General features: G+C 40.8%; 1 protein-coding gene across 1 annotated transcript in view; it reads left to right on the forward strand.

Annotated features, from left to right (window-relative positions):
- LOC310995129 (leucine-rich repeat transmembrane neuronal protein 4-like) overlaps positions 1 to 22,719 on the forward strand; it is a gene marked incomplete at both ends in the record, with an annotated part of 94,610 nt that extends 71,891 nt beyond the window's left edge. Inside the window, one exon of the mRNA XM_083984056.1 lies at positions 22,654 to 22,719. Within this exon, the coding sequence (XP_083840182.1) occupies positions 22,654 to 22,719 (66 nt within the window). The remainder of the gene's footprint in view (positions 1 to 22,653) is intronic.
- Between the last annotated feature and the right edge of the window lie 568 nt (positions 22,720 to 23,287).

The raw sequence follows: 23,287 nt of genomic DNA on the forward strand, positions 1-23,287 counted from the left end.
CAACTAAGGGGAACTACTGTATGCAAGTCCGGTTGCTTTTCTGCTGTTTTGCCAACCCTCCTCATGGCCATGTGCATTTGTTTTTAATGAGTCCGACGAGAAGGCAATCCATGAAGCGTTGGATAATGTTCTTTATCATATACGATGTTACTACGTGTCTATTTGTGTAGTCTTATCTGAGATTACGGGTCAAGGTTGATTTTCGGCCAAGAGACGCTACGTGGAAGGCAGAGAGCCTCCATTGTCCCTGTAACAAGTTACAAGTCATTTATTTAACCATCACAATTACTCCAAAGCTGTTAAATTAGGGTAAAAATGTGGCATATTTAAGATAAAAATCTTGCATAGTTAGTCTTTAACTATTAAAATTACAAAATGGCTTCTATGTCCGTCTTCCCTGTGACAGTGACAATACAGTCAAGTATTTTCCTGCCTCAATGTGCCATCTCAAACTTAAGATCCTCGATGATCAATTCTTCAGAGCCCCTCATTCCCATCAACAGAGAAGAAAACAATCTTCATGTGACAAGTAAAAAGTAGTAATTATACACATGGTTAAGTGTAAATACGTCACAATAAAAGCTGCTCCACAATAAACCCTTTCCTTGTGTTCTCACATGCTGATACTGAGGCAAGGCTCATCTACATGCAACTGCATCAGCTATTATATACATTTCCACATCTGCACATGTGGATTACGTGAAATGCACCATTCATGTCACAACATGGCAGCTTGATGAGGACACTTGTCTGTAGCTGTCTGTGGCCTGCCACCTGTCAGAGCCGTTATCCAACACACGTCCAACAAATGACAGGCTCCAGCCTCCGTCATCAGGACCGAGTCCATCAAAACAGCAAGGGGGATAGACGGTGGTCTTAGTCAGGCTAGCGTCCAGGGACAGTAGCCCAATATGGCCACAAGAGGGCAGTGAATTTCAAGACGGACGTTGACAGGGCAGCGTTTGTCAAATAAAGGATGTCGTACTGCTTAATGTGAGCCTCCATTATTCTACTTGATGTCAATATTTAGCTTTAACTGAGCAAGTCGGCCTTGTTTTCCCTGATAGCATATCACTGGTAGCTGCTTATTGAAGACGGTGTCCATGGTTGAAAGTAGACAGGCGGTGTTAAGGATAAGGACCATTTAATCTAAATGGAAGTGGCAGCAAACGGAGAGAAAACAGACACAAAAGTTGTGCATTGTGTCAATCAATAGCCTATAGGGAAATGGGCTTTACTCTATCCAATCACATGGTCTAAAGTGCACAAAGCTTGTGCATTTTGGATGTTTGCAAATCCAATTTTGCTAGTTGCAGCGGGGCATGGGCGCATGGTTCACAAGGGTTGTATTCAGTCATTTCATTAATCATGGAGGTGTTTTGGGCCCAAACAAGCAATACACCAATGAGAGTGTCTTTTCTCTGTCCCTGTGAAAGCCAGGTGCATTTTGCACCCTTGTGTATTGCTATTTTGACAGTGTTCTTGCCAGGTAAGAACATTTCTCTGCAGAGGAAGCAGATCTCTGTCAGAGCAGAGACAGGACTCACAAACAGCTGTTTATGGCTTGCAGCTCTCACTCTCTTCATCTCTCTCTCTCCCTCTTATTGACTGTCCCCTGCCCCCATTTTTCCCCATTCCCTGGGGGAAATAGAATTACGGCTGAAAGTTTTATTTACAACCATGAAAAGCAAGTAGGCCAAGAAACCACACACTCTGTCAGTCTATGATCTCCTCTGCACCGTTTCAGTATTAGCTGGGCTTTGCACTCGGACTTGTGTGTGTGTGTGTGTGTGTGTGTGTGTGTGTGTGTGTGTGTGTGTGTGTGTGTGTGTGTGTGTGTGTGTGTGTGTGTGTGTGTGTGTGTGTGTGTGTGTGTGTGTGTGTGTGTGTGTGTGTGTGTGTGTGCAGTTCATCCACCTGGTGCACATTATAACGGGCCCTTAAGATGACAGTGAAATACTGTCTTCAGACTTGAGGGTGAAAAACAGACAGGCGAATGCATCCAAACAATCACCAGTGTGATGATTACTACTTCTGCTGCAATCATTGCAAACTGAATATATTTGGACTAAACAGACTGAGCAAACAACACGAGGACGTTACCGTATGCTTCTCATTCCATGGCCTAACAATTCATCAAAATATATCTGCAGATCAATCAATTAACCAAAATTATTGTTGCAGCACTGTATCACATCCCATATTTTCATACTATACAGGCTGACGAGCGAAACACCTCATGGCCATCACATATGTTGCAAATAGGTTGAATAATCTCATATCGCCAGAGCAGGTCATAATTGTTTTACTGTGACATATAAAAATCACCTTGCAATCACATGCACCGTCACACCTTATTTGGATAATTCTGTAGAGTGATTGGCTAACACATTATATACTGCTACGGGTTTTTTTCCACATTATTAGTCTTTCACATGAGCCCCTGATTGAACATATGATTAATTGAGTTAATTGTGTAATGATTACCCTTTAATTTTCCTTTAATCGGTTCTTGTAAAAACCAATAGTGTGGAAACTCTGTAAGAGGTTGCCCTTTACACAACACCACACAGGAGCTCTCCACTTAAAAAGCCCACATGTAGATTAGCTTTTGAGAGCCAGTCTTATGTAAATTGGGAATCTGCTGTTAGATTGAAAGACAGTAAAGCACTGAAATGTGCAGATATACTGTTATTACTAAAATCCAAGCTCAAAATGTTGTTACATGAAGATTTGTCGACTACGTACAGACACTAATGCAGCTCGTTAAGGGGTTACTGTTGTTGTTTAGGTAGTGTATTGTGAAATTTATTTCCATTATATCTTTTTATTTTGTAGCATATTATGATTATAAAGGTTCTATATTAATACTTTTACAAGAATATAAAGAACTTCTGTAACTTTGTGATGTAACTAGGCTTCATCAACAACATTAGATAATTTTTTGGTGCTCAAAACCACACATATCCTCTACATACATAACATAACCTTTAATGCTCAACAGAAAGGTTGTGACTTGAATTTGGTTAACATCCTCATGGTGTTTCATACCAGGGTGCTTGTAAAGTTCAAGGTATCATGTTCGGGATCATGATATGATTTGCATTTCATTTTCCGTTAAATGTCAAATTAGGCCTGTTATTTAGTATGACACTGTCACTAGTAGTTGCATTGGGGGTGCTAATTGCACTACTGCACCCTCTGGCAAGTGTCAACAGCCACTCCAGTGGGAAAGGGAGGGAAATGAGAAAGAGGCCTCCTGCAGCCATCTGGCAGTTCCTCGGGATCAAGTCCTATTATGTCAGAAAGTCAGAGATGATTTGGAACATATGAACAGGATCTGAATGAAGAACTTTCCACAAAGGATGAGAGACAATGAACATGCCTCGTAGTTTCCACTCGTGTCCAAAGACATTAAACATGGTAAAACACATTTTTGTTACTGGCATTGCTTCAGCATGGCAGGGCCAATCAGAAACTAAGCTTAAAGAATTAATTAGGAGGAACAAAATTGGAAAAATAAAACTTAATTAAACATGCTTATCCTTTTGGCCAGAAAACTAGAAACTTGACGCCAAGTAGCCTAAAGACCAAACTGTGTGGTGTTTTGTTGGATTAATAAGGGAGCTCAGCCAGAGTCCTGTTTTATTTGAATTTCCATAGCATGTCAACCTGCTAGAGACAGACATCCTCTCATGTATAGCAACAGTGAATTTTAGCCAGAAGTATAAAGAAGGCCTGGGAACATTTTTACAAAAGAATTGAACTTAAACACACTTATTTTGTGACAAAAAGGGGGAAAAAATGAAATGACTGATACAGTCCAACACTGATCCTTATCAGAGCATTCAACATCTTTTGATAAGCAGCTCTTTTCATCAAAAGGTCAAAACCATTTCCGAAAGGCTGGAAAGTGTATGAGTAACTCTTTTCCGCTCTCTCAACAAGTGCCAAAAATATAACTGAATGGGGCAGCGCCGCGATTCCTCCTGTGATTTCATGTAATCTGCACCATTGTATTCAAATGCAAATACCCTGTACACACTGGAGTGGGGGAATTGTTGTTCCAGGGTGGAAGGATTACATGAATGAGATGAGTAGATACATGTTATTGTCTGGATCTGAAATTGCTGTGTGAATGGGTAGAAATTTGACATTATTGCCCTTTTTAGACCTGATATTAACATGAGTCACTCTGCAGTGATCCAGTCCCAAGTGATCAACTCGGAGTACATCAATCTGTACTTGGATTTAAAATGTGTCTCCAGTGACAATTTGATTGGATCTCACTCTCACTTTATATGCAAATAAACAGGTATGTGAGGCTGCTGGGTGCACGTGTGTGTGTGCGTGTGCGTGTGCGTGTGTGTGTGAGAGAGAGTGAGAGAGAGAGGCGCTGATGACTGGAGTGAATCAGTGCGCTGTGCACAGCTCTACAGTAAAATAAGATGTCAGCCATTTGAAATAGTAAAATGTTTTTGGTTTATTCATAATGTTGCTAGTAAGACTAATGAGATGGGATGTGAGTAGAGTAGGAGGTCCATCAATTAGGAAACATTTGGGTTCACACTGCTAACATGTGGCCACATATGGCTCCAAATGTGCAGAGTGATTGGATCTCAGATGTGTCTTTAATGTGTCTCGGGTGCGTTTGCAGCCGTACTTAGGGCTAACCACTTCTGATCGGATCACCCGAGACGGATGCTAATACCAGGACTGAACAGGGACTATGGTCTATTAGGCCAGTCATTACAATGGTCTCTTATTCGAGATAAAACACAGAGGATATTTAATACACTTCAGTTTTCTCTGCTGATGAGATTGCACGTTTCATCAAGGCAGTTCTCACAGCTCTGCACCAGTCCCGAGGTGGGGGAAATGGACCTGAAGCTTTTGGTAACCAATCAAACTGAAAGGAACAATAATGCACTTCAGGCAGTTTAACTAGGCTTTGCTAGCAGTTAACCATAAACTACCACTAGCAATATCCTAGCATGTTTAGGGGCTGTATTAAAGGGACATTGTGGGAATTACTCCCATCTAGCGGTGCGGTTGTATATCGGAACCAACTCAATCATATTCTTTATGCTGCATTCACGTGGAATCGAGCAGACGGACGACTGCCGCTGCATGTAACAGGATGAACAAGCGTCTATGTAAACAAGTGGTCTGTTGGCATGAGGCAAAATGATACACACGAGACAATATGTTGTCATGGTGATGTTGTATTGTTTACCTTACCCACGTTTTACAGGCACTCTCTTGTCGACTAAAATGACATCCGGCTCGTTTGCCGTCTGCCTGACTCCACGTGAATGCAGCATCAGTGTGACCCTCCATCCTTCCTCACACTACACTATGGTGAGGGTTGTCAAACAGACGCCACCTCGATCATTTCTCCCAGAGCCAATCGCTCCGGTTGTCTCCGCTGAGTTTCTGTGGTCACCTATACGGTCACACTGCCACTGAACGTAAATGACACAACACACAACATGGCAGCCAGCACTGAGCTTACCAGCTCTATGTAGATATGAATGGCAAATTCAAAGCTTACCATAACACTTAATGACTTTTTAATGAAACATGTACTTTGAATGAAATAATCATTTTCTTTAATAGACAACAAGAGAAGTTACACAATGTGCCTTTAAAAGTAAGTACGCAGGTCACAGATTAATGCAAAACTCAGCCAACCAGAAGAGCATCAGACATTGACACAAAATGTCCTGTTCTTGCTCGACGTCCAAAGAACAGCATGAGATGTACTGTACTGTAACACATCAACAATAATACAGAGTTGTTTTTTTCCAGGGTTGAAAATCCTACTGATGGTATGAAACTGAAATTATTCAACTGATTCAAAAACAGACAGACAAACAGTCTAACTGTAGATGGTTGGAAAGTGAATTTCATGGAAACACAACGAAAGTGGAATGAAAGAACAACATAGTTGAGTCGCTGACTCAGAGAGCAGCTTTTGATGGCCCAACCATTTGCAAATGGAGTTATTCATACAATAATGACAGGCTAATTCTGCAGACATCATTGTGATATTACAAGAAAAGGAAACATGTGAAAATGCCCAATTAGAGTCCTATAAGTGATGATGAAGATAACTGCCATTATGATGAGCTTTGACTCAGGTATGTTGTTGTGATGAAGTCAATCATTTCCCGCCTGTCAGCTCTGCACAGGCACAGCTCATCATACCGCATCACATTTCTGTTCACGTGCCAGTTTCCTGGGGCTGAATATGCCAGTGACTGTAGGAAGACATCTACTGTACTGCTGCACACCATACCTTTGTGTGTTGCAGGATGCATAGGAAGGAAATAAAAACCTGAAGCTCAAAGCACGTGAAGTCCATAGAGAAACAGTTTTCAAGCTTGGTTTCCTGATCAGGACTAACAGTATGGCATAAAAAAAGAGAGATCTTAAGTCATCCCAAATGAAATTCTGGTGCCAAATATTCTAATTTTATATTATTGCAGTAATTTAATGTGATTACATTTTCTATTCAAGTAGAAATAGCAGAGAGCACCACAATGGCTTTCCAGGCTGATGGGCCATTGGCTTTGACAGTGGGGAGGGACACTATTAACAGTGTTGACAACCAGTTCATCAATATTCATTGTGTAGGCATCTGGCTCTGGAAAAGAATAGTGTAACTCTCAGTTCTTACTCCATAGTAATACTTCATTAACTCTGTGCAGCCACACATATTACCTAGGTCCATACTGTATGTATATGTTTTATTAGAATATCTTTGCACCTGTGAAATACACAAGGTCTTCGACAAGTCTACAGTTGATTTGGCATTCTAACTGCTCTCATTATTGTAGCTGAGTTCGTATTGATTATAAGCACATGTACTTTGGGATCAGATTAGTGACATCAAAATGCTAGGACATGTGTAATTACCTCTGTGAATTTAACCCCCTCAAGTCTCAGCCCAAGCTAATTCCAGTTAGATTTTATACTAAATTTTACAACTTCATACTAAACACAAAGGTGTAAAATAATGGCTCTGTAATGTGAGTGTTGCTCACAGTGGGTAGGCCAGTGATTTGTGCAGCAACCATCAGCGCTTGAGTGTTCATGTGAGTGACTGAGTTGGAGGTGCGTTGTAGAGTGCTGTAGTCTTTTCAGAGGAATATGAATGCAGTTCATTTATAATCTACCAGTGAGACAAATACTTCATCATCTTCATTATGCTCTCATTCATTTTTAAATGTCTAGTCAGATCAACAGCTCTATTCAGTTTATTGTCACATACAACAAAGCAATGCATCAATCGTCCAATTTGAGAAACTGAAACCCGTAAATGTTCAGCATTTTGTCTGAAAATATAACTCAAGCAATTATTCAATTCTCAAACTAATTGTTGTTTATTTTTATTCCAAACGGAGTAATTGTTGTCTACTTAACATTACTGATTATCCTTGGTTACCTAATTTTACACATTATGTCATTTGGAAGTGGCTGCAGCAAAGATAATAATAAAGCAAGTGGCCTTTTGAATTAATGAATAATGAATCCAATGTTTGTAGCTGCCAGATGCTCAAAGAGTTTTAAAAAAAATGTTAAAGTGAACAGGAAACCTCTCCACCTTCTTGGTAATACAGTCTCATGGTCAGCATAGAGACGTAAAATCTTCAAAGCAAGGGGGGTGATAAATATACCTACAGATATCACACAGCTACACTAACGGAAATGCTTTTTGACGTACATTCAGTTTTCATTTCACCACAATCATGTCGAATCACAAAAGAGCACGCTCCCATACGCCCGAGATTGGTGATATTTATAGTCTTTCATTTTAAAAGTGGCCTCTAACTGCCTTTGATTTCTTTAAAGTATCCCTTTTGTGAATGGTCCGCTTCACCTACAGCCAGCTGTAACACTGCCATCAGAGAGCTTTCAATATACACTATCCTCAACAGCTCTGCGTGGTCAGAATCAGTTACTGAGTTCGCTGCATATGTACGATACAGTATATAAAATCCAGCAGCCTAACATTACGGATCTGCAACAGCGGGCTTAATTTGAATCGACTTGTTTCTATTTTACCTTTAGTAAAATAAGATTGTGTCGATATCTGTCCGAACAGAATGTAATGAATCATCTGAAGAGGTTTTTATCATGATTATTACAATATGAAGGAGTCCATTTTAATTTACATCTTTCCCTCCTAGCGAGGCCAACAATGCCCTTCTGCAGCCAAAATACTGTCCAGTAGAAATAATGGAATAATAAAAGTGTTTACAACTATTCTATCATACTTAATCATATTAGAATGCATTGTGTTGCATGGACGCAGGCCTGAATTGATTTGCACTGAGTCACCAAGTACAGATTTTGATTTGTATAAAAGATGTTTACTCAGGCGGTATTAGAAGTACAGACACAGTGACATTTTCTAACATGGCTGGGTGCAAATGTGTTTGACTGACACGCTGCAGCACAGTTTTGCTCCACATTACATGAAATCAAAGACCAGAGCCGTGGTTCCCTCGTGTGGCTTTTGTAATTAGTTATTCATGCTTATAAAATGTTGATTAATTGAACTGTCCCTTACCACAGAAATAACACACAATACGAATATAGGGCAACTTTTTCTTCCCTCAATTAGTTATTATTGGGTTATTTCATACAGCAAGTCGTTACAGTCCGTCTAAAACCTATTCATTTCATTTCTTGTGGAAAAATAAAAGTCAATAACAGTAAATGAGGGAAAAATGACTTCAACTATGTGGCACATTTGCAGCCAAGAGAAAAAAAAAAGACAGCATAATATTGATGCTTTTTACCCGTTATTTAGTTATGACCCACAATTCCCAACTACAAGTAAGATAGCCTTGAGGAGGCAAAAAAAAAAGTACAGAAACCCAGCTGTAGAACCAAGTGTTGGTTCAGAGTAGAGCTGAGGGGGATGTCCTGAGCCACGAGAAGAGGATCTGTGGGGAAAGCAGACATGACCAAAGCAGAAACCCTGTGACGCTCCATTTCCAGCGGGGCAGCGGGAGAAATGTGGCAGAAAAGAAGTGCCAGTGTTACACTAGAGCACTCACAAAGCAGGGCTGATGTGATCTATGCAAAGAGAAGAAGGAACGTTGTGATCCGACAGAGGCTTGGCTGTCGTACGTCTGGATGCATAAATGCATACTGAGCATTGTTGAAAGTCAGGGAGTCTCACTTCTCTTTGTATCCCAATTAGAGGATTTATTTTTTAATCAAAATCAAGCACCTTGATTTTCCAGGTTTACAATCCACTGGATTAGCTAAACACATAGGTTCAAATCCACCTTATTAATTACTCTATCCACCTCTGAATTCAAGGATTCAAAGGTTTAGTCGTCGCATGAGGAGGCAAATACATTAGTGCCATGTTCTTACATTTAAAAGACCAGAGAGAAAAAGACTTAGAATAAAAGAGATATAAAGGAGGAACCTATTTTATAAAAAATGTTACAAATGCCACAAAAATGTTACATTTACAGCTCCCAAACTCAAGGAAATCATACAATAAAACTTGTGATTCATTTGCTGTTGAAACTTTGAGGACCAAGCGCTCGACAAGGCCCAACTGAGGCCATTCAGAGGTCCAAGTTCATCCGCATGGTCTGACGAAGGAACATTTCACTGTCTTTGTGTGTTGCACTGGCGGCCACAAAGGTATTTACCTTGAAATACAGGCTGGAACTGTCTTGCTGGAGTACTGAGGATCATTCATAATCCTACCAACTGTTGCTATCCTCCTTCCGGTGTATAGGTCCTACAGAGTGGCGATCACATTCCCTCTCTATCTCTCTGTATAAGGCTCTATAGTAGTTTCCAGACCATTTACTGAGACCTCCTTTTAAAGGATGTTTTCCACAGTGTCATATAGACACACGGTGGGTCGTGGCAGGTGAAGGAAACGCTGATATTGTTTATTGCTGGTGAGTCACACACATCTCATTGTTGCTTCTGCCTTCGCCTCCATTGTTTGTCTTCTCTCTGCTTTTTGATTTAGTTTTCTGCTTCTGTCCTTCAGTTTATATAAATACAATCTACCATAACTCTAGATCCTGCTCTCAGCCGTGCACTCGATAATCCACCATTGCATTCAGCTCAGAAGTAGTCAAAAGGCCTGCTTGACAAGCCATTAAATGTTGCTAGATGATGTGATACGCTAATTAGCTAATTACTGATTTCCTAATCAGCGTATTCATGGCGTCATTGTCATATTTGCTTTCTGCTTAGCGTCACCCGGTTTCAGCCCTTTATGTTTGCTTCTCTTCTATCTGTGCTCATATATACGGCACATTTAATACAGCTCAATTCCCAATAAAGCCGGTCTCATTTACATGTTATTTCTGCTTCTGTTGTCAGACAACAGAACAGGTATGAAGTAGACACCGGCACACAGCCTATTCAGATAAGATGCAGTCACTTTCGAGCCATTTCCAAGCTGCTGCTGCTGCTGCAAATCCTGATTTTATAACGGCCAGAATGTCTGTCTCATTTTGTCTCTTATACAGAGCACAGCCTACGTCTGGGTTACAAACTGCTGCTCCTCCTCTCTGCCACTCACTGAACAGAGCGGACACAGAGAGAGGTGTGCCTCTCGCTCGCGGGGCAGCACTGGCGGCTCTCTTCAACGGAAAGTAGCGAAGGTTTGTTCAAGATATGTGGCCTGGTGCTTCAAATATTTATTTATTTTTAAAAGCTGTTGAAAGGGTCTGAAAAGACAAACTGCTGTGAAGCTGTTAATAACGCCCCATAGGAAGTGTTTGCGGCACATTATTTTCAAATGGCAACAACCGGGAACGGTAAAAGTCCAACACTTGGTTGACCAATGGTGTGACCACCGATGGGTATATTTAGGGTGCATTCAGGAACCAAAAAAGTTTGAAAAAAATGCATCTGTTTGCTTGTTGTTTTTTTTGTTGAATTGGCTACCAATCAAGAATGGTAGCCAGATGGCACAGAAGTAAAGGTATTGAAAAAATAGAAAAAGCACACACATCCCTAACTGTGCGTTCACACCAAAAGCATCAGTAGCGTCAGCAGCATGGTCAGCAGACACTCTCAACGTTCTGTTCACTGGCATCTCACCGCCTGCCAGCTCCAGCGGCCGGCGACCAAAGAGGCGGGACTTTCAAGCAGCGCGAAAGATGTGTCCATTCAGGCGCTCTCAGTTTATCCCACTGTGAGACTCCCGGGCTGCAACTGGCTCCTCATTTGCATAAAGTTGAACTTCTCTCAACTTCTAATTTGACGCTCTCGACACCCGTCGACGCCAGTCTCCATTGAAAATGAATTAATTCCGACCGCTGCGACGCTCCCGATGCTTTTGGTGTGAACGCACAGTAAGTCTAAACGCTGGGTGCCGGACGACACAAGTAAATAATAAGAAAAAGGAAAGTCCGCACACCAACAACAGCTCCAGAGCTATAATTTATTATCACCAAAAAGGGAGTAACGTTTCGGGTTAGAAACCCTTCCTCAGACAGAAGTACAGGTAACCATGTTAAAATAAAAGTCAAATGGATATTGTGAACACAAGTGTATTAATTGAGTGTAAATGTATGTAATTTTTACCTGAAATGACCATGTAGCTCAGGATTTGGTCCGTCCAGCCAGATATAAATGGAGGGTTCAGACCGTGGTGAAGATGATTCAGTAGCATCTACCGAGTCATCTTGACTTATTCATTTAGCTGGCGGCCACTTTCCGTGTTTACTTCCACATAAGACTCAGTGACAGGCATCTGAAACAATTCATGTATAAACCATGTTTACTTGGAAAGCTTTACAATGGACCTGCAGCATAACTACATTATTTTGTAAGAGTCCTAGTTTCCCCCAGATATACAGCGGTGGTGGCCTGTAGATCTGTGCCCTGTAGAAATATAATAATGGGGTTGCGGCTGTTCCTGACCATATGCTGGCCTCTGATTTTCAGTTTCTGAACTCGTTTACTAAATAACATGTGTGTAATTTAACCAGTGTCATACAAGTTTGGGGGTCAGTTATGGGGGGGCAGTGTAAGAAAATGTGTCTGAACCTCTGAGGCTATATAAGTAAAGTCCAGGGAGAGTTCACTGGTTCAAGACTGAGAAAGAGAGAATGCATAATTGAAAAGAGGTGGAAAAAGAGGGAGTGAGAGGTGGAAGAGAGAGAGAGACTTATGTGATGCATATCTCGGATGGACTGATTCTCTTCGTATCACGTTGTGTGATGTGACTCCGTCCTTTATTTCTATGATTTCAAAGCAGACGATCACTTAAACTCTGATGAATCCTATTTCGAAACAAACAAACTGTAATCTGAGTGCAGTTGTCAAGCTGATATCAACCCACTGATGTTTAGCTAGGCTGCATGTTGCCTAGCAACGCAGCAGCAGAAATTTGAAGGGAGGAACTTTTGTTTTGATGATAGGCTACTTTATAACAAAAGGAACATTATTAAATATTACTTCTCCACCTACGAAACACTTGGTCATAGAAATGTCATCATTGATGAGATGGTTGATGAGTGTGTCGCTGCATACTGCTGTTAGAACATGAGTAATGGATGACACTGTGATCATGTGCTCCATTACCCCAGCTGGATGTGGTATTATCCCTTAAATGATACATGTGTCCTAACATGGGTAAAAAAAAAATCTTGCCTCCCTCCCTCATTTATTTATGTTTTGTTTTTTATGTTCCACACATGTGAAATGGAATTTATTGCGCAGCACATGATATATACAGAGAGAGACAGGGAGGGTGTGTGGAGACCCTGCTGTTCTTAATGTGGCCATCCATCACTTGCATAAATCACAATCATCATAAATCATAACCCTCAAGCACAGATAAGCATGCATGTGCATGCAGTTACATAAAAATGCTCACACACGCCGAGGCATTTCATTAGGGACTTGGTCAGAACATTCCTAACCACAGCTTGGTGGATCGGATTTCCTTTGGGATATTTTTGAGCTCTACCTTTAGACCATAGTGTGCATCTCATGCGTAATGCATACATGCACAGAATCGCTCTCTGTTTGACTTCAAATGATGTTCTCTCAGAGCAGAATAGTCTCACAAGCCCGTTTAGATGTAGGTCAGTATAGCCTCGCTTCTAATGAAGTGCATTTTGTGTGGTGAGAGGAGAGGATAGTGTAGGAGGGTAAACACGCTTAGGCTCAGTTAAACATTAACTGCAGAGACAAAACACACTAACATCTTCAAATTAGCATGAAAAAATACGAACTAATTTGAGGTGACAAAAAAAAAAAAAAGCATAAATTTGAAGGTAGAGTTTCCCACCGCTCAGTGGGGGCGGCTTCTCCTGCTCGCTGCTATGACAAATTTAGTCATCTGATGATGTCATTTACTTTCATATGCATATCAATCTGGATGTGACAGAATTAAATGGTAGTGACTGGTGTTCAGCTTCTGTTTGATTACAAGCAGGCTTTAATGATATAGTACGGTACAGTATAGTTGGCATTCAACACATTTCTGTCACTGCAAAGTTTGCATTTTCTCTCAATGTCATGGAGCTTGGCTGAAGGCAAACCAGGAATGATATAAGGCTATTCACAGTCCGCACAAGGCCACATTCTTTCTGATCAGAAAGACATGTAAGAAAATAACACAAATGACATGGAGATCAAGAACTGTCACCTTCACCATATCAATGCAAGAACAGTATTCGAGTGTCAAACTCACTGAAAACTAAATGAACACATTAGGTGTTATATGAGGCAGCAGGAGCAAGTAAACAAGCAAATTACCCACATTTATCATCTCTGTGCAGAGTAAGTTTGAAAAGTATGAGACTGAATATTTTGGAGCGGCTCTTCTCATAAAGAGATCAGTACAGTAGGTACGGTCTGCACCTAGCGAGAGATATAGAGACAGATAGATATAGCACTAATATTAATCTGCATACACATATTTATGGGATGCAAAAAATAATAGCAACTCTATACTGTATATTGATCTCTACCTTGTTCCCATGCATGTATTGCATTAATAATGTATCGTCTTTAGTTATGAAAACAAATTGAGAAGCCTTTAATGAAAAGCTTCCTGTCACACCATTATTAATCATACATTTCCATTCAACACTGTCTTGTTATCAAGCAGATGATAGCAATTATTTTTATGTTCTGTTCTATGTGCAATTGCTTTTATAGGTGAGGTTTAAATATAAGCCCATAGTGGGTTTCTACCTCACCTGCACATGTGTTTTTTATATGTATTTTATTGTTGCTTTTATAATCGTGCAAATAAAAATAATATAAATATGAATAAAATAAAAAATATATGTGCCACTACTTTGGTGGATGTAGACTAGGGGGGACCTCGAATTGTCGACTATCTGACGATTCGATTCAGAGGGGTCTGATCTGATTCGACTATCAACCTCGTGGTTATGAAAAAAAGATTGTACCATTCTGAATATATAGGGTCTCTAACTTTCACTTTTCAGCTGAACATCTGATTTTACAGAGAATTTCTTTGTTTTCTTATAATACAGGCGAGTCTATTTTGATGCAACTGAAGGACACATTCTGTCGATCGATCGCACAGCATCGACACACTAGGGCTGACCCAAAAGAAATCGAAGCTTTAAAGCTTCGTTCATTGCCATGGTAATCGATCATGAAGTCCGTGATCGATTTTTTTTTTTCCCCCCCTTTTTGAGACCGGGTCTCATTGCAATTGTTACTGTATTAGGCTACACTGAAATGAGTAGGCTACTTGGCATCCTGGAAACCTGCCTGATTTTGGAGACATTGCCCATAGTCGACTAATCGTCAAATCAAGTTGGCAAAGTCCGACGAATCAGATTCGACTATGAAAATCCTTAGTCGAGGACACCCCTAATGTATAGGGATATTGGTGATAATATTAATTTTAAATTAATATTATCACTTAATAGATAAATAAGAAAGGGGTAGGGTCATATAAGTTTTACCTCTACCTGCTCTTTTTCGGACACAGCTCTATTGTTTGTATTTTTTTATGTTCAAAATAAATAAAATTCATTCATTCATTCATTCATGTAGACATCTTTGTCATGTTTTTACATTCTTCCACCAGCCACTGACACATCAAACAAAAAATTAATCAATGCTTTAACTAGGAAATTTTTAATTGAAAGCAACTGGACTTGGTTATTTGTCTAGGAAGACGTTTCACCTGGTCAGATGCGAGCATGAACTGATGAAGCCTCTTGGATGAGAGGTGAAACGTCTTCCAGGACAAATAACCAAGTCCAGTTGCTTTCGATTTAAAATTCCTTTGAGATACCATGACCTGGACAAATGAGAATACGCACAGGCTTCAAAGCAGAAGTAAGTGATAATTTTGTGTTAATATAAGTCTTAAATAGTTATATCTTCCAACAGCAATCACTTACATAGAGTGTTTTGACCGAAACACGGGTCTCTCAGTCCCTCTGCTCTGCTCTGAGCCAAGGAGAAAACTATTTTTTGTATCCTACAATTTTTATCCAATGAGGAGAGAGAACAGCATGAAGGGCTGTGTGTGCAGCCAAGGGATGCGCGTGAATGTGGTGACGTAGGGACGAGGACCAATAGATCCATGACGAGGGCGGGGGCTGCTAACTCCGTCGGCTGACAAGAAGTTATGGTGCGTTCAGGGCAGCCCGTAATTCGTGACCTGTGAAGTCGTACCAGTTCAATCTGGTACGAGTTCACGGGTCGGAAGTTATGAGTGGCCGTTATAGTGACTTTCACAGGCAACAGGTCGGAGAAACGCGAGTTGCGGGTTGCCTTGAACGCTACAAAGTCGTAAGTTGTGACTTGAAGCTGTAACTTACGGTTTCAAAAGCCTACCTGGAACGCAGCATTAGCCAAAACGACCGGATCACTTACTTCTGCTTTAACTAGGAAATATAACTTGCTCATGATTAATCGTGTGTGTGTGTGTGTGTGTGTGTGTGTGTGTGTGTGTGTGTGTGTGTGTGTGTGTGTGTGTGTGTGTGTGTGTGTGTGTGTGAGTGAGAGCGAGAGAGCAAGAGAGAGAGAGAGAGAGAGAGAGAGAGCGCTTAGGAGAAAGTATCTATGTTGCAGAGATCAAGAGCTTATACAAGCATCAGCACCCAGGAAGGCTTTCCTTTTATGTGTGTTGTTTTCCTTTAAGCAGAAATAAACCCAGTGCTCTAATCTGTCCTTTGTCTGTATCGTACGCAGCGATTAGAGTTTGATCCATGTCAGTCATGATCTCATTTGACGGGGTTGTGTGGATGTAACACAGAGGCTTGCAAATACACCCTCCTACGTGCGTAGGCCATACACACATACATGAACACAGCTGCACTCACATACACAGACCTTGTTACGTGAATAATTTCCAACAACCGAAGTGGGGGTGCAGACGGCATTCCACTGGTCTCATTAAGTTTCACTTTTCAGAAAGAGACAATCAACTTGACACATCCAGCCTAGTTCCTATTGTCTGCCTCTTTTCCCGGTCTTTAGGGAAATGAGGGAACACGCAACTTCACACAGAGAGGGTGGGGAGGTAGAACAGGGTAATTGGAGCCCTGAGAGGAGTAAGAGGCTTCTGATCCCTCTGAGAGTGGCTGGCATATGTCTGTGTTACTTCCAGCTGTCCTGACTGAAGGCAAACTAATTACATCATGTTTGTATCCCGCTAATTAGTGTCCTAATTAAAAACACATAAAGGCATTAGAGGGGGGTGGATGATAGTAGAGACTGCTCTGGACATCTAACCTGTGTTCTTGAAAAGACCGGGGCTTTGTCTTAGAAGTAGTTTTCCTTTAGAATACGTACAAAGCAGGGGAGCGGCGTTTATATCTGTTTGCCTTTCAATTAAGGTAGTTAGTGTTGTTTGCGATTATATCAAAGCAGAGAAAGTATAGACTCACATGTGTCATTCTATAAAGTTCAGTTTTCAGTTTCCAGAGTCTCACAAAGTGGGTTCTCATGCACGAGGCATATACTGTACAGTATAAGTAAGATATGCTTTTTTAAAAATTAGGAATCAGGTGAATACTGTGGAGGTATTAAAGTCTACCCCAGTCCACAGAGTAATGTCTTGGGCTCTTAAAACAGATAAAATAGCGAGGGAAGAGGGATGAAAACACAGCACACTGCTGTTGTCCTCACTCCTGTGTAAAGGCCCCCACACACCGCCCCGACGCAAACCGACGGCCGACGACTGCTCCGCCTCTCGTCGGCAGAAAGGAAGCAGTGAAACACATCGCCTCGACTACTGCTGACTACACAGCAGCCTGTAGGTCTACGTTCTGCGCTTACGCGAGATGCAATAAGTCTCCCTAACAGCAGGTGGCGCTAGTCTCGTGCCAGTAATCCGAAACATGAAAACAGGAAATGCCGTAACAGAGAAACCATAGAAGAAACCATGGAGATTAAAAACAAAGTGCTCACAACATTAGCTTGTTATTAGTTTTGAGAAGACGTTTTGGAAAACAAACCTTGGCATTGATCGCTCTGGCTGAGCTGATAGTCGCCAATGATGTAACAAGAGTCAGCTGGCTTACACAGTGATGTTGTTTGCCTGAAATTCTTCAGCAACATAAACGTATAAAATTCACAGTCTTTCAATGAAAACCAATGATAAAATAATAATTATGTCACAACATTTATAGTGTTTTCTGTCTGGTAATTACTTAGGGAAGAGGGATGAAAGCAAAGTACACTCTTGTCCTCATCCGTGCATAGGCTGTTTCACTAATTTGTATTACCCGAAAGTTTATCAGCATAATTAGAATTAAACTAATTTATGCGCTTTGAAAGTACAACACAAAATATATTTTGACTGTCAAACGAATTGATTCTTGAATTGTTTTTTTTTTTCTTAAAAGCTACAAATGCACACAGAAAATGCACCTTGAAATGAGCCATCCAGACTTCTGTGACTTTATGATGTCACAACAAAGCTGTTACCGAGCTCAGACATAAACTCAGCCCTGCCTATCCAACAGCCCTAGCTATTAGATCACTCTAAAAACAGTGGCACAACAAACCGTTGTTCCTAGAGCTCCAGAAGGAAGCCTGAGATGTACAATGGTTCATGGTTCTTAAAACCACGAACACATTTTTATGGATCAACACTTCAAACACAAGACAGGAAAAGTGTAAAATATGGGACCTTTAAACAATAACTGACTCTTTTAATTACATCATCATTGTGTTGTCTTTTTCTGCAGTAGCAATTATTGTATTAGTGCAACCAGTCGTTTATCTTCTAATAATTACAAAACAGTAGTGATGAAATGCATCCATTCATTCATTTTGCTCTTTCTTTGGAAATTTCAGCAAATATGAATGGAGATCTGTCACATTGTTTGGCTACTGTTCTATCGCATACATCTTCTCAGAATAATGGTTGCATTTTATACGAGTGGCTGAAAGCTGAGGATTTTATTTGGTATAGGCCTTTGTTTACTGTATGCACTAACAATAACATTGGGTGCAAAAATACAGACTCTTATTTTACTAAATAGACAAAGAGAATCTGCACTTATTTAATATATTTTTTATGGAAAAAAAACACTTTGTCAGAAGAGTGATCTACAGCTGCGTGTTGGATGTATGAGGGCCCTCCATGTGCACTGATACAGCCTTTATACAGTATCATGAACTTTTTAAGGGTGTTCTCTATGTTTTCAAAGCGATGCACACCACTAGAGGGGACAATCCCAGACTTAGGAGCCAACTCCTCTCAGGATTTCATCACAAGCTGCTGCCCCTGTGACAGTGTTATAGGGAACTAACTAGGGAGGAGGAAACGTCAGCCAAGTCATTTCTGAGTGTCACTGTAAAGTTGTTCAGAACAACTGCAAGCGTTTTTTTTTTTTCTTTTCCCACTTGAACATTTTCCGATAAGTAAAAAGCTCAAGTGTGGGGAAGGACAGCATAGAAATTCCTCTTTTTTCAATGTTGCTTGTGCAAATGTAACACCCGCGGGTAGATTATTATGAGATCCACAAGGGACAGTTGGTGTTTGTCCCAGAGGTAAATTAATCCTTTTTTTTGCTCTCCAAAATTATAAGTCTGACTTGGATCTTGAAGATGTGTCTTGACAGCTATTGGCTTGTCACTGGATGTCACATTAGCTCTGGCATTTTATATGCCTGGAATGTGCTGTCCTCTGAGGCAGTGACAGAGGTTTCTCTGTGATCCTGAGCAGAATTAATAACTAACAGCTACATTTCCGCCACACGCTGCCATCCTGTATCAGTGGGAAGGAAGGACTCCTGACTGGAACGTCCGCCAAGTTCATCCCGGGTCATTGTCAGCTGGTTGTAACTCGAGGACGTTACCTTGGCCTCACTGTTAAAGACGAACTACTTCTGTGATTTTTTTTTTTTTTTTCTATCATGGATGTGGTGCCAGCATTTTCAGAGATTTCCACAGCCGGGCGGAGGAGGACAGCTGTGCCTTCAAATATGTGCTGCAATATTGCTCTTGTTGTGAAATGCGACTCGGGTGTCGCCCCCAGAAAACAATATTGGAGAAACAGCAGCAACCCTTCCTGCAACTGGAAAATTCCAGTACTGAGAAAGTGCAGAGGTTCCTCCTCTTCACTGCGGGGAAGCAGTTTGTCACCGTGGCGTGTACGTAGAGAGTGGTCAGTCTTGCTCACCAGAAGCAGAAGTGATGAGGTCTGGTGAGGCAGAGTGTGTTGACAAAAACATCTTAAGCTATCAAGTCCTTTAATGCAAAGTGATGAATAAAAAAATAAAAAGAAAGCATTCCCAACTCGTGGCTGAAAGCCATCAAATCACTAATGGCTATTTGCAATGCAAGTGTTTTGAGAGGTGTGAGTAGCAGAGTGAATAACAATGCTCCTCATTCAGCCGAGCACTTGAAGAAAATCATGTTGGAGAAGCGTAATGAGTTTCTTTCTGCAAACAACAGCTCCGATGTTTGTGAGGCAAGAACATGTGAGCTGTGCTACAGAAGAGCAAGACACAAAGATAATGAGCTCAAGTGACTGCTTACCGTGTGGAAACAGATAGCTTTAACCATCAAATAACAACACGCGATGGCCTTCAACCACAGTCTTACGGACAGTGCATTCCTGCAGTCACTCACCAGAGTGCAGGAAGAGTACACGCTGGATGGATTCAGGTTTAACGAGACAAAGTGAGAGAGCGACGATTTCAAATTGATAATCCCTGGTAAAAAAACAAAATTAAAGGGACCACGAGGAGTTTCGGAAAGCGAAGTGTTTTCACACTACATTTCCCATGAGCCTCCGCGCGCACGGTGAAATTCTTGGACCGGTGCAAGACGGACGAAAGCGAGAGCATTTGCCAAGAATGTTTTCATTAATCAAGAACGAAAGTCGGAGGTTTGAAGACGATCAGATACCGTCGTAGTTCCGACCATAAACGATGCCAACTAGTGATCCGGCGGCGTTATTATACCACTAAATAATAATAATAATAATATCAAAATAACTATAAAGACAAAAAGATATATTTATCGAAAATTGACCCATTAACAAGTGTGGGTAACGTAGATTCATTCACATTATTAAGAGACTCTTTTATAACCAAAAGCAAACTCCTCTGGGTCTCTTTAAATTATATGAATACACTCTAACCTGCAGAACCTATAACCGATCAGAAATTGAAGCCAGAAGCTAAAATAAGACTATATTAAAAAGGGTTAATGGGGTGCTTGGTGGTCAAATAATTAGAGCAACTCCAATGTTAGCAAGGTCTGAAGCGGTGATCGCTGGTTCAATTCCCCACCAAAACTATCTTTACCGCATGTCAATCCCCCAGTCTCCCCTGCCTATCTAATGAAAGGCATAACAAATTCCCCAAATATATATAAAAAAGGGTAATATATGTATAAGACAGTCACACTAGTTGCCATGGTATGCTTATATAACAGTGGATTCCATGTATCTCTTACTTCCAGTTATCAACAGATAAACAACACTGTCAAGGACAGCACACGCTCCATTACTTGTTGCAATGAGGCAAAACATGTCTGTAATATCCACAGTGTAATCTGTGTAATCACAAAAATTAAGTGGGTAGATGATCGGCTCATTTCTCCGTTGATGTTTTTTTTTTCCTCTCCCACCTGACTCCATGTGTGCATCTGACTGTGCAGAGGGCTGTGTGCCCCTGCGTCTCCTGTGGAGCTGGCATCAGAGCTGACATTAATGTGCATGTGTTCAGAGCTCAGCTTGAGCCTCTGCTGCGAGTTGTTCCTGGTTTTTTTTTGGTGCACTGCTGAAATTGTCTAAGGTATGACAATTTGTGCAGCTGTCTTCACTTCCTCACTCACATCCACCTGAGAGGTAGATAAAGCGTTGAGTGAAGACTTGTCAGCCTGTTTGATAACATTTAAATCAAAGCTCTGCTCAGGGCATACTCGTCTGAGCCCCGTGTTACAGAGATCTGCCTCACACCGACAACAATCTCAGCTTCAGCAGCAAAAAAGTTGAACCAGGATAATTTCCGGGCGAGATTCTGAAAGCTTTAGAAATTGCTTAGCCTGGCAAAACCCAATAGCATTTTGTGTAATAATGAGGCATCGTGGATTTACCTGTAGCCAAGTGGCGAAACAGCCTATTTTTGAGGTTTAGTCATAGAGTGGAGAATTCAAGAGCGCAAAAACCCTGAGGGAAACTTGGATGACTGTGCCTCTGCCTCTCTTTTTACTGTGAGGATCAGTTTATTGCTACATTTACAGGTACATGAGGAGACGAATGTCAAAAACACTTAGTAATTTGTAACCACATCTCAACAAGCTTGACTTGACCAATGGGAAAGCGCTGACATTTAAAGGTCTTGAATTATTCACTTGTTATGATTTCTAATGTACTACTCTAGTAAAGGAAACATGCTATGTAACAGGACAGAGCTGTTTATTTCCACTAGATGTATTTTACACTCTGTATGAAAATATAACTCTGCATTACACCGGGAATACATCCAAAAAGTATGCAAATGCCTTCACGCTTTATTGAAAATTGAAAAATAATATTGAAATTGAAAAATAATAAAACTACAATTTGTTTACTGTTTTATGTATAGATACAGCTATGGGCTGCATTTGGATGGTCATAGTTTTACAGTATTTGCCCCAGTTATTCAATAAGCCTATTATGTGAATGAAGAAAAGGCCTTTTATATCAAATATCTGTAAATGCATGAGTAATACAATATCCCATAATAATTCCACATAATTACTGACATTGTGCGGTAATTGAGATTTCAGTCGTAGCAAAACAATACATGACAAAAAGTGCAGGTAGGCGAGTTCAATTGAAGTTTTTCCCGTTTGATTATTTCAGCGTTAATTAACATTTTCATAATGAACACTTAGGAGAGTTCTGCAGGTTGGTTTAAGCTGTGGGAGACACTGAGGGAGTCCGTCCACCTCAGCCTTCTGAGCTATCTAGAAGCACATGAGATTTCATCATCTGCTTAATTGCTTACCCTAATTTGCTTTACTGGCACTGTCACAGCCCCATTGTACTGTTATCAAATCACTGGGCACTGTAATTAACTTTACATTGTAACCACCACCTCTGTAACTGGCACAGAGCAGCTGTTAAATGGCTTTCACTTTAATGTCTTTGTTTTTTTTTCTGTGTGTGTGTGTGTGTTTTTTTCTCTTTCCTTGCAGAATGAATACACATGTCCACGCCCCCTACCTGGTGCCTGGCTGGGAGATGTGCCTACCATCCATTAACCCCACTGAAAAAGTAACTGCGTTGGATGGTTGCAGGAAAAACCACAGAGAAACAGGGATACAGAGGAGAGGGGACATGCGAAGACAACCCATCAGGATCCTACTCCCATTACTCACGCCACCCAAGAATACATTTCAAACGGTCCTCCATGCTAACAAGGACAGCCGCGGACCGAGGGAAAAGAGGAGATACTACTGTCTTTTTCTTTTTCTTAAGATTTTATAACATGTTTGGTTTTTTTGGGGCCTGCGGTCATTAGCCATCAGCTTTGTCGCATTTCTTCATGCTTTCATCACACAAACACTGACGTCGATCATTGTGGAAATGCAGTATGGTGAACGGCAGAGCAGTGGAGGAAGACTCATGAGCGCTGATGGATGGATATAACCAACGCGGGGATGTATAGAAACTGCAATAGCTTATTGTCTCCATGAGGACAACGTGGCATTGTTAAAAAAAAAAAAAAAACACACAGGCAAACGACTGTACAAAAATCCAAGAGGCTTTAAAAAGTGTAAACTGAGCAATGAATCATTAATGAAATGCACTGAAGTAGCTCTGACCGCT

Source organism: Trachurus trachurus (genome assembly GCF_905171665.1).
Source record: "Trachurus trachurus genome assembly, chromosome: 12".
Lineage (NCBI taxonomy): Eukaryota > Metazoa > Chordata > Actinopteri > Carangiformes > Carangidae > Trachurus > Trachurus trachurus.